The sequence below is a fragment of the Mauremys mutica genome, chromosome 5, assembly GCF_020497125.1.
Source record: "Mauremys mutica isolate MM-2020 ecotype Southern chromosome 5, ASM2049712v1, whole genome shotgun sequence".
NCBI classification, from domain to species: Eukaryota; Metazoa; Chordata; order Testudines; family Geoemydidae; genus Mauremys; species Mauremys mutica.
In genome coordinates, this window is record NC_059076.1 from 18,948,635 (window position 1) to 18,966,129 (window position 17,495).

The 17,495-nt window shown below is 44.4% G+C and overlaps 1 protein-coding gene across 1 annotated transcript in view; it reads left to right on the forward strand.

Annotated features, from left to right (window-relative positions):
- Nucleotides 1-17,495, forward strand: part of FRAS1 (Fraser extracellular matrix complex subunit 1) — a 312,388-nt gene that overhangs the window by 6,895 nt on the left and 287,998 nt on the right. Inside the window, exon 2 of the mRNA XM_045017440.1 lies at nucleotides 7,829-7,860. Within this exon, the coding sequence (XP_044873375.1) occupies nucleotides 7,829-7,860 (32 nt within the window). The remainder of the gene's footprint in view (nucleotides 1-7,828; nucleotides 7,861-17,495) is intronic.

The following is a 17,495-nucleotide window of genomic DNA, read 5'->3' on the forward strand; positions in this document are numbered from 1 at the left end:
CCTGGGGCTGCTCTAAGTCCCAGTAATTGTTCAGCACGGCCCACGGACTCGTGGAGTTAATGGAATTATTCATTAGCCGTGTCTGAACCTAGGTACCTTAACCAGAAAGCTTTTACCCACACACACCTTCCTATCTGTGGGTTCCTTCACCATTAGGGGCCCAATGTCCCAACCCTCACTCTTCGGGGGCGTTAATCCTCAAACCCAAGAGGTAAACGCACTTACCACGCCCGGAGTGGCCACGTCTGGCAGGTGGACTCCCCTCTTCTGGTACTGTCTTGCCTCCGTGTCGTTTGGAGTTCTCTATGGAGGGGGCGTAGCCGTCCCGGCCGATTGCGGCGACCCGGAGCTTGAGCAAACCAATAGCTCAAGGTGGCCACTCTCCTGAGCCGTCCTCGGCCGCCGGTCAGCGCCCCCAACAGGGAGAGAAGTCCCGGCGGAGTCGCCATTTGTTAGCCAAAAGGGCCCGTTTCCCCCTGGAGCTTACCTAATTACACCAAGGAGGCACGGAGACAGGAAGACGAGTACCACACCCTTTATTGATCGGTCAGCTGAGCGGGTGCTCCTCTCGGCTAGTGCCAGAGAAAGAGACACACCTTACATGGCCAGATGGGCCTACCTTTATACCCCGAAACAAACAACTTAGCCTACGTTTGTCTACGTCATTTGGTTGACCTGTAGAACCTGTACATGCATCTGTTAGGGAATAATTGGATATGCAGGATACATATATCATTTTGTGGGGGCTACAAGATACATACAGCTGTTGAGGATACATGTCTAATGAGTTGCTTTCCAACACGGTTTGGGCAAGCATAGCATAACTTTGGTTCACTCAGGCCTAATACAAAAAGGCTTCATTAGCACTATGATTTTCCAACAACATCACCTCAGTGGGTCTCACCCAGGGGTCCCGTACCCCTGGGGGCACGCAGAGGTCTTCTGAGGGGTACATCAGCTCCGCTAGATATTTGCCCAGTTTTGCAACGGGCTCCATTAAAAGCACTAGTGAAGTCAGTACAAACTAAAATTTCATACAGACAATGACTTGTTTATACTGCTCTGTACACCAAACGCTGAAATGTAAGTACGAGATTGATATTCCAGTTGATTTATTTGATAATTACATGGTAAAAATGAGAACGTAGGCACATTTTCAGTGACAGTGTGCTGTGACACTTCTGTGTTTTCATGTCTGTTTTTGTAAACATGTACTTTTTACCTGAGGTAAAACTTGGGGGTACAAAGCAGACTCCTAAAAGGGGTACAGGAGTTTGGAAAAGTTGAGAGCCACTGCCTTACTGCACTCACCCTGTCTCCCTTGCATAATAGGGGCAGGCTTGCACTGGCAGGCGGGACTGCGGTGGTGGGGGAGGGATTTTTTCCAAAGCATCTCAATGCCTGGGGAGCACATCTCCCCGGAGCGGGGCGCCTACGTTGCTATGGTGCTTTTGCACGTCCCATCCTCCCTGACCAAACAGGGCCTTTACATCTCTGTGATTGAGCTGGCACTTTTGTTCTCAAACCCTCTTCAGCAACGCTTCAATTACCCTCTGAGCTGCAATGTCTTATCCTTGCTCTTGGCCCAGGAATCAATCATAATAATGAATAACAACAAGGTGAAGAAAATCCACTAGCTATTTCTCAGTTACTGAAAAATGGGTGGGGGAAATGTCAGGTCCAGGTGGGTTTCACACCGTGTGCAGTGTGTGTTATTACTGCTGACGGCAGCCGGAACTTACATGACTTCTTGCTGGTGGATTTTACGCTGGTTTCTAAAGGGAATGTGCTGTGTAGAAGGCTATGTTCCCTGTTTTCTGCCCCGTCTGCTGGTTAAGATTCTTCCCTTCCTCCCTGCTCTGCCTTCTTCAGTGTGGAAGTGGAATGGAGGGGTTGCCAGCAGCCAGTATCTGGCAGTGCAGTCATACTCCATAGCTGCTTTTCTCCATGCTACATGCCACTTTGCATAGTATTACTGCCATTTTGCATCTTTCCATGCCACACAATGGAGGGAAAACAGGTGACCCTACGCATGTGAAATTTAGAAGTTCCTTTAGGAACCACAACTCTGACTTTCATTAACATTTAAACCATAGTGATTCATTAACTTAAGCTTTATTGAACTTAATACGCTCAAGGTTCTTAGTCAATAACAATAAGTGATCTCAGTCAATCTCCCAAGTCACTTAGGAGCCTATGTTCCATTGAAAGTCCCTGAGACTCAGTTTCCTTAGGCACTTTGGAAAATGTGACCTGCCAGCAATAGTTATCTTTGTCAATAACAGCGACTTTTTACTAGTTAATAATAGGTGTGGGTGTGTTAGTTGAGGAGCAGCATTGTCAGGTGTGACATCAGATAACCCAAATTGTGTGTGTGTGAAATTACGAGTGAAGCACCCACCTTTTCTACAACAACAATCTTGATGGAGCGCAATATAAACATCCCTGAGTTTAGGGGACCCAACACAAAAGTGACGATGAGTTTAGGTCCCACCAACCAAGTTGGATCAATATGTGAATGAGAATGTATTGCTTCAGGTGCAGGGAGACACTTTTCTTTCATCTGTGTTGGGTTTAGCAGAAGATCATTCATCTGAAAGGCCATTGGGTAACTTGGAAATGCAGGCACAGCTCCTGTAAACCTGAATGAAAAATACATTATACACACACATTATATAGTATCAGTAGAGCCCTGCAAATTCGTGGATATCTGCTTTATATCCATGGATCATTTTTGCAGGTTGCGGATGGATGCGGATCCAAATTTTATATCTGGAGTGCTGCAAATTTGTGGATGTCCGCGGATTGACTGCAGATACAAATTTTGTATCTGCGTGGGGCTCTAAGTATCAGGGCGCACTCTCAGTGACTGTCTTGAGGACAGGCCAGTTCAGTAATAGGAAAGTTGGCAAAAATGTAGCTAGAATATCTTTGAAAATCTATGTATATCAAATCATATGCAGTATGGAATGAACACAAGTCTTTGAAGAGGACTGTCTCCCATTACAGTTTGTGAGCAGGTGAAATATACCTTTGCTTTAGTTAGAAGGGAATCAGATTTCATGTGTTTTCCTTTGCAGGCATTAAGAGGCATGTCTGCTGCTGCTGAGGAGCCAGTGTGGTCAGGTGAATAGAATATAGGACTGAACATCAGGAGAGGTAGATTCTAAGCCCTCTACTGCCCTGTTGTGTGATCTTGGGCAAATCAGAGTGGATTTTAAGGGTTGAAGTTGTCATCAGTGGGCTTCTCAATTTTTAAAACTAAATTAAAATAAGTAAGACACAAATGTAAAGTGCAAAATGGTAGAGCAAGGGAGTAATCACGTGCAGGAAAGTCTCTCTCTCTCTCTCTCTCTCTCTCTCTCTCTCGGTGGTGAGTGCTTATAACAAAACCATTATAAACGGACAAACTGGAAAAACTCCCTGGGCCTGGCTGCCTGTTACAATAATGCCCCTTTTCACCATAGTGGCTATGTAAAAGGGCTGTACAGAAGGTGCAGATGGAATCTTGTAACTTGAACATATTGCCAGAGTGATGTAAAGAGGTCTGAGTGAAACTGCAAATCAAATCTAGTGTCTTGACCTTTAATCCAGTCCTTTGTCCTCTGGGTGAGGGAATCTTCCCAAGCCTTTCTCTCCATTCTGAGTCCAGAGTCACAACCCTGACCCATTTCCCATTCACGTCCATGGGAACACAGCCAGTTGACTTTAGTGGACGATTGATTGGATCCTTATGGCCTTTCCCCTGACCAAAGGAAAATAATCCCTTACTTGCTAAGGACCAGATTGTGCCTTTGCAATCTGTTACACCTGGGCTAAAGACCAATTCAATAGGTAACTTTCAGTTTTAAGCAACCACTTTAATGTAGACCCAAGGTTTGTTGTACAGTTTAGTAGCCAGATGAGCACAGCTGTTTGAAAAATCAATAAAAGAAATGTCATTCAGTTCATTCATGATTTCATTCCCCGGCCCCATTTTTTGACTTATTCAGATAGTATGCGTGAAACTGTACCTCACCAATCATTTGCTTGGGAAACCTTTCTCTTTCATTATTGTCAGTGATAGGCACTAGGGTATTAACGGTGAGTGAATGACGTTATACATCAAAGTATTTGGGATGAGATTGCTATTCAGAATAACTGTGATATAGACACTTAGAAACACACCGCAATATCATTGAGAAAGTCTAGGTGTAGAGAAACCTTAATGAGAAATCACCAAAAGAAATGTATTAAATAACGCCATTTGTGTCAAATTCCATTCTCAGATAGGTGTGATTTCTGTGGCTGGAATGTAACCTTTTGTGTGTAGTATGATTTAAGAACTGGAATTCAAGGAAACTTTTAAAATGCTAATATTTTTGATGTATTTATACATATTTACACTTCTACCTCGATATAACGCTGTCCTCGGGAGCCAAAAAAATCGTACTGCGTTATAGGTGAAACCGCGTTATATCAAACTTGGTTTGATCTGCCAGAGTGCGCAGCACCGCCCCCCCCCTTTCTGGAGCGCTGCTTTACTGCGTTATATCTGAATTCGTGTTGTATCGGGTCACATTGTATCGGGGTAGAGGTGTATTTGTATATTTACTGTGCCTTCAGTTTTTCTATGGGAGCCAAGCACACCAATCCAAGGATGGATTCTGGCTTTAAGCATAAGACCTTACTTATGAAGAGAGAACTAGAATCTTGCCATCATGTAGCCTTCAGCAACACTGGAAGAAGAAAATAAACAATCCCCATAATGCATAATGGACCAAATCTTGGAAATCCTCATTCAAGCAAAACATCCCTTTCAGTTAATGGGAGGTTGGCCGAAGTATGGACCCCAGTGTCTGATCCTGCTAAGAACATGAGAGGTTAGCCGTTCTGACTCACTAAGCTGAAAGACTAGGATAAGGAAGGACAATTGCAGTAAAGGATATTTATCATTCAGTAGCTGATGCAGGAATCAGTTACTGGTGGTGGGGGGGACGGATGGGGGGACCCTTTCGGTATACAACAAGGTTTTTTTTTAATTGTTTAGAAGCACCTCTAAAGTTGTGTTTTTCTACCAGTGAAACATTTCAACTTTTCAATCCATATCTCAAAGTACCTGCAGTTCCCATTTCAAGGCAAGCAGGACAATGAATATTGGAGAGAGAGAGATTCATCTGTATCCAGAGCACTTGATTACATAAAAAAGCTACAAACCTAAACTTGCCTATTCTCGTTTTCCCCACAATCCTTTTGGTGCGCTGAAAATGCTTGGGAGGGCTGTCCGTTTTCCCTACCGCCGGCACAGGGGGCCTGCCTCCTAAGGCAGTGTCTTGATACGCTGGACTGGTTATTTGGGGGTATCTGCCTTCTCACAGAGATTCATTCTGTCCTTTATTTTATTGCATATGGTAGCAGACTCGTCTCCTGCCTTTCTCGATTGCTATCTCTGCACTTGACCTTTGGATGAGAAAGCAGGCAAGTAGTTTCCTGCAAAGCTAATGCTCATGACACTTTACCAATGGTCTGGAAGGTGTATAGCGGAAGCCAGAGCCCACCTCTTTTTGGAGACCAACTGCTAGGCTTTCTCAGATGCCTTCTTTGTTTCTGTGTTCTCCACTCTGCCGAACAAGACTCCTGTGTCTGCTTGCAGCCAGAATTCCCTGCTCTGCAGCCAGCCTGGCCATCCTGGGTGCCAGCAGGCTAGACTAAAGCCTTGGTTTGGTTTGGTTTTCCCCCTGCTGCTGAGCAGTTGTTTTACATCCCTTCAGACTTATTGGTGTCACGTTTTTATTTTGATTAAACCAGCCTTGTAAATAATGTGCTTAATAGCCTGCGCCTGCTCCCAGAGAAGCCCAGGGGCTGTTTCTAGTTGGTTCAGAACCGAGTCCTGAATGAGCAGTTTCATCGTGATGCATGTTAGGGACAAGATGGAAACCCGCACATTCTACACAAACTGCCTAAACGCCAGATGAGTTTTATTATAGGTAGATGCATATTAAGGTGTTCTGGCTTGATGGCAAGTTAATGAGACGGAATACAATTTTGTGGAGGTGGCCAACTCAAGGGATTAGAAGTGGGATATGAAGCGTTCACCTCTAGGTCACTAATTCAGACTCAGGCCAGGAAGCTGTCACTTTCTGATGTTTGGCCTGTGTGAAAGGTACACAATGCTGGGTGTGGTACAAGGATCCAGATAGATAAGTGAAAAGAGTTAATTGTGTCTGTCCTGTGCCTAGAGGACGAGTGTCCATTTTACAAAAACCACCACTAGGGGAGACACCAAACTGGTAGGTCAGTTTGCTGGCAGTGTCAATGGAGAAGCCAAGGAATGCCCTGGCATAGAAACTAAACTACCCTCCCCATAGGGGCAGGTCCCTCCTGGTCAGGTTTGAGGCCCATTGCCTCAGTGTGGGTGAAGCTTGTGGTGCTGTTGCGCGTCATGCCTGTGCTCTCTGGTGCTGGGCTGTTTTTGACCTCAGCTGGAAAGATGGACACAGCCATACAAGGAGGTCTTCCTGAAGGAACAACGTTGGCCCACTATTCAGTCAGAGGAAAGGCCATGAAAACAGATGTGCGAAGAGGGGGCGGGGTCAAACGTGTAAGAGGTGGGTGAGGAAATTAATATATTTTATTGGACTGCCTTCTGTTGGTGGAGGAGACGAGCTATACAGCATCAGAAGTTGGTCCAATAAAAGATATATCTTCACCTCTTCCTCCTCCCCTCGTATCTTGGGATCAACACGGCTGTAACAACCCTGCAAATGATAAAAGCTTGCCAGTGGGCAGTGCCAAGCAGAGTACCTCAGACAGCACCCTGTGAAACATCGGGGGAGTCAGTAGATGCCACCGGAGGCACTCTGCTGGAATGAGTGAGATAATTGCCTCTCTCAGGCAGTACATCAGACATGCCTATCCAAGGAACAGTGGCAATGGGTGGTATGGGACTATATTTTGGATTGATGGTGCATTTCTTGGCAGATAGACAACTTATTGCATCCCCCAGCCCAGTGGCTCTCCCTTGTGGTCCAAGCAGCATCCAGTTGCATCCATGTGACAGTCTCAGGACCATACAGGTAGTATATATATTGAATGGAAGCAGCCCACATAGCACATAGAGAGCTGCATATGCAGCCCACAGTGGTAAAGAGGTACCAAAAGAGCCTCCTTCATTATAAGGACATATTGTGGTCACGGGCAGTTTAACTGACATCCCTCCAGGTGTGGCTTCTTGATCTCCCCATCTTGCCTCTGTGGAGCTCAAGAACAAGCAGCATGCCCGCTGGTTATGGCCTGCCCTCTTTATCCTCTTGATGGTGGACGGATGCGCTTGATGTCTCTGGGTGCTGCTGCCATGATAAAGTGGCTGCATCACTTACCCCATTCTGATTTGTTGTTTGTGCTGCCAGAGGCCATATACTAGAAAAAGCACAAAGGATACAGCCCCACTCTGTGATCGAGCTTCTGCCTATTGGATTTGAAGGTGGCCAATGCCCGGAGGAGGTGAACAAGGAGGTGCTAGGACTGAATTGAGTTTTCAATGGAGTGATTGAGCAAGTGGTGGATTGATAGCGCTGCATTGTCTTAAAGCAAATAGAAAAAGGACAAAAAACATTTGGATAGTGCAAGTAGCTTATAATGTGAAACCACATGTTCATAACAACATTTCCTATTCTATATTTGGTTGCCTTTTGTATTGGCATCCCTAAAAAAAACAAACCCCTAGTGACATTCAGGGGAATTGTGGATGCTCAAAGAATGCCAGGCCAAGTTCTTTTGAAGCACTGGTTTATGGGTGAGTCTATTAATATCAGCTTCCTTCTAATCCATTTTTGTTTTGGTCCTACAGGTGCTTGTGTCTACCAAGGCTCGTCGTTTGAGGTAGGTGAACTGTAATATGTTTCATGGTTACCTTGAGGTTGATAGGCTGCACTTATGACTCAACAAGTTTTGTCAGTGCCACATGACTTCCGTGGCACAAATGGTAGTGATGCTTTCGTTAATATGCAATGGGGTGAAATCGTGGCCCCGCTGAAATCCATTGCAAAATTACTATTGACTTCACCGGGGTCAAGATTTCACCCATGGTCTTTGTCAACCCCAGCAGGCTCCTGTTGGGCAAGACTCCATGCATATTTACAAATTTGGCTCTTTGTTTGTCCTGTGCATTTTAAACATTGTGATTCAGGAACGTGCAAAACAAGACAGGCCAGCTTGTGTTGTCTAAAATCTTCCTGTATATTCTGCATGCATTTGATGTTTTGCTATGAGTGATGATTGTTTAACGCTTTTCTTCTGGAAAACTTCATATTCATTGTGTGCTGTGACTTCTCCTTTTTTAAACTAAAAGTATGACTTCTGCATTTTTTTTGCTGTGACAAAACCATGATTTCTCCATTTGATTGTCATTTTTCACAATTGCAAATAATCCACCTTAATCGTTGGGCAGATATGTGATGTAGGGAATCTCATGCAAATAGTACTTTTCCATACGATACTTGGCTGTCTCAATTTGATACTCAAACCGTAAAAAGAAATTGACAAGAACATTGCTCCTGAAGTGCTTACACACAGGCGTGCTATCACTACGGAACTACACAATGATTTGTTGTTGTAGAATCTAACGTAGTGTGCATCATGTTTATTTGTAAGCTAGATTGGGTTTATGTTTTCTTTCCCTGAATACCCTCCTCCAGCAAAGTTACTGCAGTGTCTTTAGAATCTATAACTATTGTATAACCTCTATTTCTATAGGAGTTGGGTTCTTTTCCCCTTCCAACCTTGACATTGACCCTTTTAAAGTTCTCCTGCATGAAGGGGGAAATGAAATGGACTTGATTTACACCACCGTGTCTTTGGTGGATGGCTTGGTGAAAAGCCGAAGCAGATTGCGTTCATTTGTTTCCGTTAATAATACACTGTGGAGCATCACAGTGTTTTAAAGGAGATTGAAAAGTCTGTCTACACTCCATCAACTCTAATACATTGTGTGACAGATCATTCTCTTCTAAACTCATTTTCTCTCAATAAGGACTGTAATATAATGAAACTAAGGGGATGGGAAATGTGATGCTCATCTATGTCACCGCATGATGATGACGTGTGTGACATTTACAATTCATTTTTTTTTTGGCTTTGTACGCTTGTCTAAATAATGGAGTTGATGTAGATGCAGACTAAATTGAAGGCTGTTTTTGTTTAAATGATAGAAATTAAGGGTCAGTTATGGAAACCCTTACTCACTGTACGTAATTTCTTAGTATGTTGATGTCAGTGTTGATTACTCATGGCGTAGGATACTACTTGGTGTGTGTAAAGGTATACAGATCTTAAAGCAGCTTTGATTAAAAAAAAATGCTTCCCTGGGGAGATAAGTCCTAGATTTTGTTTGGCTTGAGAATTGTACACGTGTGTAGTTATTCTGTAGTGTAACCTTCATGGAAATGTCCCTATGAAGAAGGAAAAAAAGTATATTAGCATTGTACTGATGTTGGTATTTTTCAACATGTTACTACTTGTAGAAAAATACCAGGTAAAGTTATAGGGTTAGTTATAACCAGGTCAAGATGTGTGCTAACAAGACATACGCTGCCTGGCACCACTGAAAGGGAGAAAGACGAGCTGCATGCTGTTTTTTGGATTCTTTCAGAATCCCAGTTTGTTGAAAAGCAATACGATATTGTTTGTAGTAGCTCCCACAGCATGCAAGGTGCTCTCTGAACACAGCTGGAGACAACAACTTTCACATTGTGAGTGCTGCTAAGGACAAAAACGATAAGACAATAATAGTAACAATTCCTGAAATCCTTGCCCTGAGGAACATATAACTTAAAAAGACAAAGATACACTAAGGGTGGGAGAGAAGGATGAAACATACAAGCGACATAATCAGGAGGATGGGCACCCGACTTATTTCTTTGCTTTGTTGTTGGAGCTGTATGAACAGAAATGTGTGCCCATCCAAGGCCTCACTGATACCCGTCGAGCTCCTTGCACATCAGTGAGGCTCGTTAACATCAGTGAGGCTCTGAATGGATGCACTGCTCCACCCATTGCAGGATGGGGGTCCAAATCCCTCCTCCCTGCCTTCTTCCACACATTGCTCTCGCTTGTTTTTCTCCCACCTTAGTTTCCAGATACCACTCCAGTGTCCTTAAGCACTTCCCTCCCAGCACTGGCCCGTCTCACTCCAAGCAGTTCACTCACGAAATAGGTAGATGACTTAGACAGCTAGTTTCTTGTAGGTATTGTGAAGTGCATGATAAAGAAATTGATTATTTTGCTGCTGCTGTACCTGCGTCCTAAGCATCTCTGGCTGTGTACAGGAGCCACTGCTGAAAAGATAAATTCTATGCAGAGAAAGCATTTGGATAGGTTTCCCCCTACCCCAGCGGGGAAATCAAGGAGAAGTCTAATTACATTATTTCCTTCAGAGAGGGATCGCTCCAAACCTGCAAAATCTCATAGAAAACAGGATTTTTCAGCCATTTCCAAACTTAAGGCTAATATTTGTAACGAACGGTAGCTCTTCAGTTTGAAAAAATAGCTCTGCATTAAAGATAGTGCCTAGGGAGAGGCTGTCGTCTTTCATTGATTTGTACATCGACCATTCTTATTTTAAGACTTCTATCTATAAGAGTCTCAAATGGTACAGTGTGCCTGAGACTAGCAAACACTGCTTTTTTTTTTTATCGGTTCTTGTACACATTAATAAACAGTGTCACTTGCAGCCTTCTAAAGCTATACAGCTCTTTTACAAGCATTAACCATCTCTATAACGTTTCTAGGTGGGTGGATGGGGGGAAAAAGGCATGAAGGTTAAATGGCTTTCTTGAGATGACAGTGGTAATTAGAACTTAGGAGTGCACAGTTTACAGTCCTGTGGTCAGAGGCCTAGACCATACCTCTGTGAAATACTCCAATTGATTTTAGTTACACCTATACAATATACTTGAACAAACGAATATTTTGCACAAGTTCTGCAGCAGTAGAAAAATAGCACAAATCCTGTTCTTTATTAGTTGTTGTGAATTACTCAGGAGGTTTCATTTTTTTTTAACTCGATGAAAACCATTTGTATGTCAGTGGATTTACAATATTTTATTAGGCTTTCTGCATATTCAAAGCAGTACAGTTTGACAAGCAATAACCAGAAGTAATATAGTAAAGCTACAAAGAGTGCCATTTTCTTGGCACCTTGCATGTAATTACAAGTAAAATAAAAATAGATCTGGCAGCAGCAGATTATATGGGAGACCTACAACAATATATGGAATAAAAAAGTATTTGCTATCTAAAAGCTGGCTCCTATTGAGAATTGTCCATCCAAGAACTTGTAGTGGGATGGGGAAATTCCCAGCAATGTGAGGTAATGAAACTAGTATTTATTAACCGCCTCTTGTAGCTGTAGAAAGCTCTGTATCTTAATTGCATACAGTCAATAGACCCAGTCAGTGCTACATAAATCAACTGTCTGTGGTGTCCCAGTCCTGAAGATAAAGATGCATATAACACATCTGAAACCCCAAGGTGAAGATAAACCACTGCAATTCAGTCTGTTAATCTTTTATTAACACTCCCAAAGAATGATTGTCAGCTCTGGACAGGAACGTTTTGTGAACCAAATTCTGAACTGTTATCCTGGTGTAAATCTGGAGCGGCTTAACTGACACCAATGGGGATGGTCTTTCAGCGGAGGCACTGGACTGGGCCTTCAAGAGATCTGGGTTCAGGTCTTGGCTCTGCCACAGTCGTCCTATGTGACCCAGGACCCTTTTTGCCTCAGTTTCTCTCCTTTCCCACAGATCTTCAGCCTTCACGGAAGGCCTAGCTCTGCTTGTTCTCTGTACTTTGACCGTTGCTTTCCTTGGTGCTGCTGACGGTCTCTATGACGACCACAGGCGGCATCAGTGGAACTGTGTTCACCAGTGACCCTCTCACATGCTCTGTTGTGTGCTGGTTCTGACCCATACCACTAGGAGGTGAGGTAGGGTGACCAGACAGCAAGTGTGAAAAATCGGGACAGGAGGTGGGGGGTAATAGGAGCCTATATAAGAAAAAGACCCAAAAATCGGGACTGTCCCTATAAAATCGGGACATCTGGTCACCCTAAGGTGGGGTGTGTGCAGAATCAGTAATTCATCGAACAGCAGTGCACATTTTGCTGCCTATACAAATAACCGGCTCGGTTTAGTTAGTGGGCAGTCCCCATCTGGACTGGAGCACCATTTAATAGGGATCCTGGAATCGCCTAATGGGTATGTGTCCTGGGTTTTTCATCCTTGTGAAACAAACATGCTTACCCTGGTACAGGTGGAATATTTTATGAATAGAGGAAAAAGTGCTGCTCCTAAGAAACCTTCCCACTCCCAGTAATTAAATTCCTCAAACTGTTTTGCAAGAGGGAGGAAGGATTATTTACAAAAGCAGGGAACACCATCAGTCTAAGTCTGTAATTTTTCCCACCCCCACCCTGTTGGTATTGGTTATCTTGGACTTCTGCTGTGTGGTGAAAGCATGTTTGATGTTGCCTGGAATTTTACTGACTCTTTTCTTCTAACTCTGTAATCAAGATGAAGGGGCAGGTGGAACTCAAAGGCTGTTTTAAGAAAAACAGGAACAGGCTGACAATTATTTCTCTTGAAGACAGTGAGGCCTCTTGCAGATACAACAGCTGGGAAAGTGACCTTAATTACTTGAAGATGGCACAGACAGGAGGGAGACTGAGGGCTGAGGCTGATAGTAGCATAGAACAATCTGAGTGTTTATGGAAGAATAGATTCAGGTTTAAAACAGGTCAGTAATTACTACGTGACAACAGGAATCTAAAATATACACTTTTTTTTTCTGATTCTGCTTTTGTTTAGGGGAGATTAGAATGTAAATGCTAACCAGTTCATTAGGATAGACTGAGAGTGTATAAGCAGTGCTTCTTGCATAAGCTATTGATTACTAATATTGCAATAGCACCTAGAGTACTCAGACGAGATGGGGGGCCCCCTTTGGACCAGCAGTTATACAAACACATGGCAAGAGACAGTCTCTTACCTGAAGAGCTTACAGTCTAAACAGACAAGACAGACGGAGGCTAGGGAAGAAGAAAGGATTGTTATCCCCCATTTTACAGATTGGAAATTGAAGCATGGAGAAATTAAGTGACATGCCCATGGTCAGAGAGGAAGACTGAGCTGGGGATTGAACCCTCATCTCTTGAGTCCTAGCACAGTTTTTTAACCACAAGCTTCCTCTCTGGGGTGTATATTTGTCCCTGCAATATGTACTCTCAACCCCTGTTAGCTTTATGGGAGTATTGTATGTGTGTTGAGGGGAGACTGTTCCGCAAGGAATGGACTTTTAATTCAAGTTTTATTTCTTTACTAGTCACTTGGATCATTTTCTGAACCAGAACTTTATAGTACTCTGAGATCAGCTGGTCATCAAATGCCAAAGTCTGCATTGCTCTTTGGTGTTAATGAAACCAGGGACAGATACGGGATACAGATCATATTGCAGCATTTATTGAGCATCATTACGGTAGAACTGGGTTATCTATTGAATACAGTTACTCCTCTGAAAGATCTGGTCATTGTCATATTTCACTGCATAGCAAGGCCGTCTTTTGTAAGGATTTATATGAGGCTGAGATATAGACGTTAGTGTAAGTGAAAATAGGGTAGAGCCTGGAGGGTTAGTTAAGAAGTGGGGAAGAAAAGTATAATGAGTCTACAGCCAACAGAAACCAACAGAAATACCCAAATTCATTACTGTACAGCAGCTCGGCAGTAACACAGTTTTGTACGTGATCCTTGCATAGTTGCATTCATCAAGGCAGTAAGATGTGTGACCTAGCTGTTGTGTTCCTATGTTTTGTATACGATTTATTTTTGCAGCGTATGAAAAATAAAGCTAAAGCAATGAAGTATAATGGCGAAGGGGGATTGTGAACTCAGTGGGAAGAATATTAAGTGGGAAGAGTAGGTGCTTCTCTGCATGCTATGAAGACAGCAGAACTTATACCAGGTACACTGTTGTGCTTGTTTCAGCAGGGGTTTGTTTGTGTGTGTGTGTTTGTTTTGACTGTCAGCAGGATTTTCGTATTTGTGTGTCATTCAAATATGGGCAGTGTTCAGCCTGTACCTATAAATCTATATCTCTCTGTCTTTTCTTTACCACGGGCCTCATTCTGTCTAGCAATTTCACGACTGGATGTAATCAGGCTAGATCCAAATAGTAAATTAGGTTGGCGTTACAGGTATTTGAGAACTAAATTCTCCACCTGGAACCGCAGAATCTGAACAGCCAGCAACTATAGGTAAAGGCAGGAAATAAAATAGCCGACTGCCTCAGTTCCTGGATTTGAACGGTAGGGATGGTTGTCATCCTCAGAGATCCGTTGTGAGCATTGGTCATTTAATATAATATTGAACTTATTATAGCGCAATAAGTGCACATTGTGCTTCAGAGAAATAAAGTCAACTTGGGTCCAGATTCTTGGCCACACGGTAGCTGCTTTGCAGCAATCTGTCAGTGCAAAGCAGCCATAGATGCTGACTCCAGGGGTGCTCCGGGGCTCAAGCACCCACCAAATAAATGAATGAATAAATAAATAAAAAATAGGGGGTGCTCAGCACCCACAAGGCCGGATTAATCTTTTGTGGGCCCCAGCGCCCTGATCATGGCCCCTCCACTTGCGCTCCACCCCGAGGTCCCACTCGCGCTCCACCCTGAGGTCCCGCCCCCACTCGACCTCTTCCCCTGAAGCCCCGCCCACTGCTTGCACGGGGGTGGGGGGCGGAGAGGAGCGCACACTGGCAAAACAAAAATCCGGGCCTGTGAAAGCAGCCATGGACCTGCTCCTCTGGCCCGTGGCGGATTCCTCCAGTGAAGAAGAATTCTCTGGTGTAGGGTAGCTATGGCAGGTACTGATCCCAGCTACTCCCCTCTCAGTTCCTGGTGTAATATGCATGCCCTATAGTTGTTCTTCTTTACCCAGGGGAATGGGCTGACAGCTGGCTAGCCCTAGGTTCTGGAGGAGGGGAGTAAAAATGACTTTGCTGCCTCTCCAGCCCCCCAAATAAACACCCGTTGGTGCCAGGGACAGCTCAGATGCATCCCAGGATCTGGCCCAGGCTATCTTGCTCAAAGAGCTTACAAGGAGGGAGGGAAGGGGGTTACATCAGATAAAGATGATGTGCAACAAAACCAAACAAATCATGTGTTGTCTGGGTGTCTTTTTGAAAAAAAGGGCAGGAATTGATGGTGTCGGAGTGAAAGTCAGCTGGGTGGAGATAGTGAGTTCGAGTGGCGGGTAGGGTGCATGGGGGATACCATGACTGCAGGCTGTGAGCGCTGAGGGGAGGAGTGACGGAGCAGTGTGGCTGCTTGGTGAAGGGGTGGGGTAGGAGTGTGCGTCTGTGTGTAAGATGGGATAGCAAGAATGCTGATGGGGGAAGAAGACCAGGAGCAGCAAGGCAGGAGAGGTGGGTCAGGGACACGTAGGGCCTTGATAGTGGGGATGAGCAGTTTGAACTTGATGCTGAAAGACAAGAAGGCAGGGACGGTAAGGAGAAGAGATTGTGGATATGGGGGAGGCTCAAGATTAGGACAGATGCTGCCAGCAGGTAGGAAGCAGCAGGGAAAGAGGTGAAGAGAACATGTGTTGGAGCATGAGGGTGACGGGGGATGAAGTGAGCAGATGGAACAAGGGGAAGAGGTGCAATTAGTGGGAGCGGATGAGATGAGTGCGGATGAGGGATGGGAAGTGATGGTGAGGAGGAAGAGAGCAGGGAGATGGAAAGAAGGGACAGGTAGAACAGCAAAGAAGAAACTAGCAATTACGGCCAATGAGCTGGCAGAACAATTAAGCGGTGATGGCAGTGAACCGGCAGTTGGTGTGCAGTTAAAAGCAATGAACTGGCAATTAACACTCAACAGAAGTAGTGACCGGACAATTGATAATCAAATCCTGGGCAGTACGTAAGCAAAGAACAGGCAGCTCATAAGCAATCCTATAAAGTGGCCAGTAGTGAAGTAAAGAGCAAAGCAACAAAAATACTTGGTAGGGGCCCGGAGCAAGTAGGTGGCTGTTGAGGTGTGTCTGGGCATCCCACAGGACAAAACTATCTCTGAGGTAAATGTTAATGGCCCTCGTTCTGCCTTTGCAGGATTGGGGCCATAGATTGTAAAGTACTTTGAAGACAGAATGTGCTATGTAAGTGTGAAGCGTAATTCAGTACTATTATGTCTCTATATTTGCAGCGCCAGTATTGTCCGTGACTAGTGCAATAACAAATTGCATCTGGCCCGGCCAATACTTGGTGCATCCATTTAGCAAGCGAGGGTTACGCTATTTCCTGGACAGACCTCGCACACATGGCTTTTAGGCTGCGGCATGCTATGTCAGCTAGGCTCTGGCGTACCTCTGTCCACGGACCGTTGCGTGACACGCCTTTTGCTACCTTGGGAGATGGATTAGGGAGTAGGGCAGTCTCTTTGTGTCTTCTCATAAATGATGTTCTGAAACAACTAAATAAAATGAGGACAAGTAATCCAGCCCAACTCTGTTTAATAGCCTAACGAGTTCACAGTATGGCTGCAGATTTTTCTAGCCTTCTTCCCTTTCCCATCATGCCACAGTGCATATATGATTCTCTCTCCTTACCTGGCTAGATGGGATGGGAGGGACCATATATGAATCCTGGACTTAGTTTTAGTTGGCACTGTCTTCAGCTAAGGTCCTGTCGACACTGGCCTCTTGAAGAGCGTGGTTCTGCTTTGAAAGGTGACTGTGTAAGAATGGTATCTGCTTCCTCACCAGACCTGCTCCCCATTTGTATTCAGAGTCAGATGTACATACATTTGTATCGCTTTTAACTCCTGTTAGCTCCGCTGCCTCTACAAGACTAAGGTTAAACAAAGCAGAATCCAGCTTATACATCAGCAGCAGAGTTGTGATCTAAGTTCCAACTGCAGGTCTGGTTTCTGCCCTCGGATGCACCTGTGCCACCCCATTGAAGATTAATGCGATAAAACAGGTATCATAGAAGTCACAGGTGTAACCAAGGACAGAATTTGGCTTGCAGACTCTCTATTACTGGTGCTGATACTTGACCAGGAAGGAGTACAGATTTCAGATTCAAAGGTGATTTTGCAAGGCTTCCATTTACAAACAATGCAAAAACCAAACAAGCGTCGTAAAATGAGCACAAATGATACAGAAATCCCTGTGGCATGATAAACATGGAGCTCTTGCTGCCATTTGTATGGGAGTCATTCATAGAGTGAATCTGGCTGACCTACAAATTCAGCTCGGCTGTTTACTACTGTAGATGGATCAGATGTTGCGGACAATGCCAAGCTAAAGGCAATAGGAGTATTGCCACTGACTTCAGTGCGTGCGTGCAGGAATACTAGTTCTAGAAGGCTGGGGCCAGGCCTTCGGCGGCTGTCTGAGGACATAGCTCCGTTGACATCAATGGAACTATACTGATATATATCAGTTGAGGATAAGGCCATCA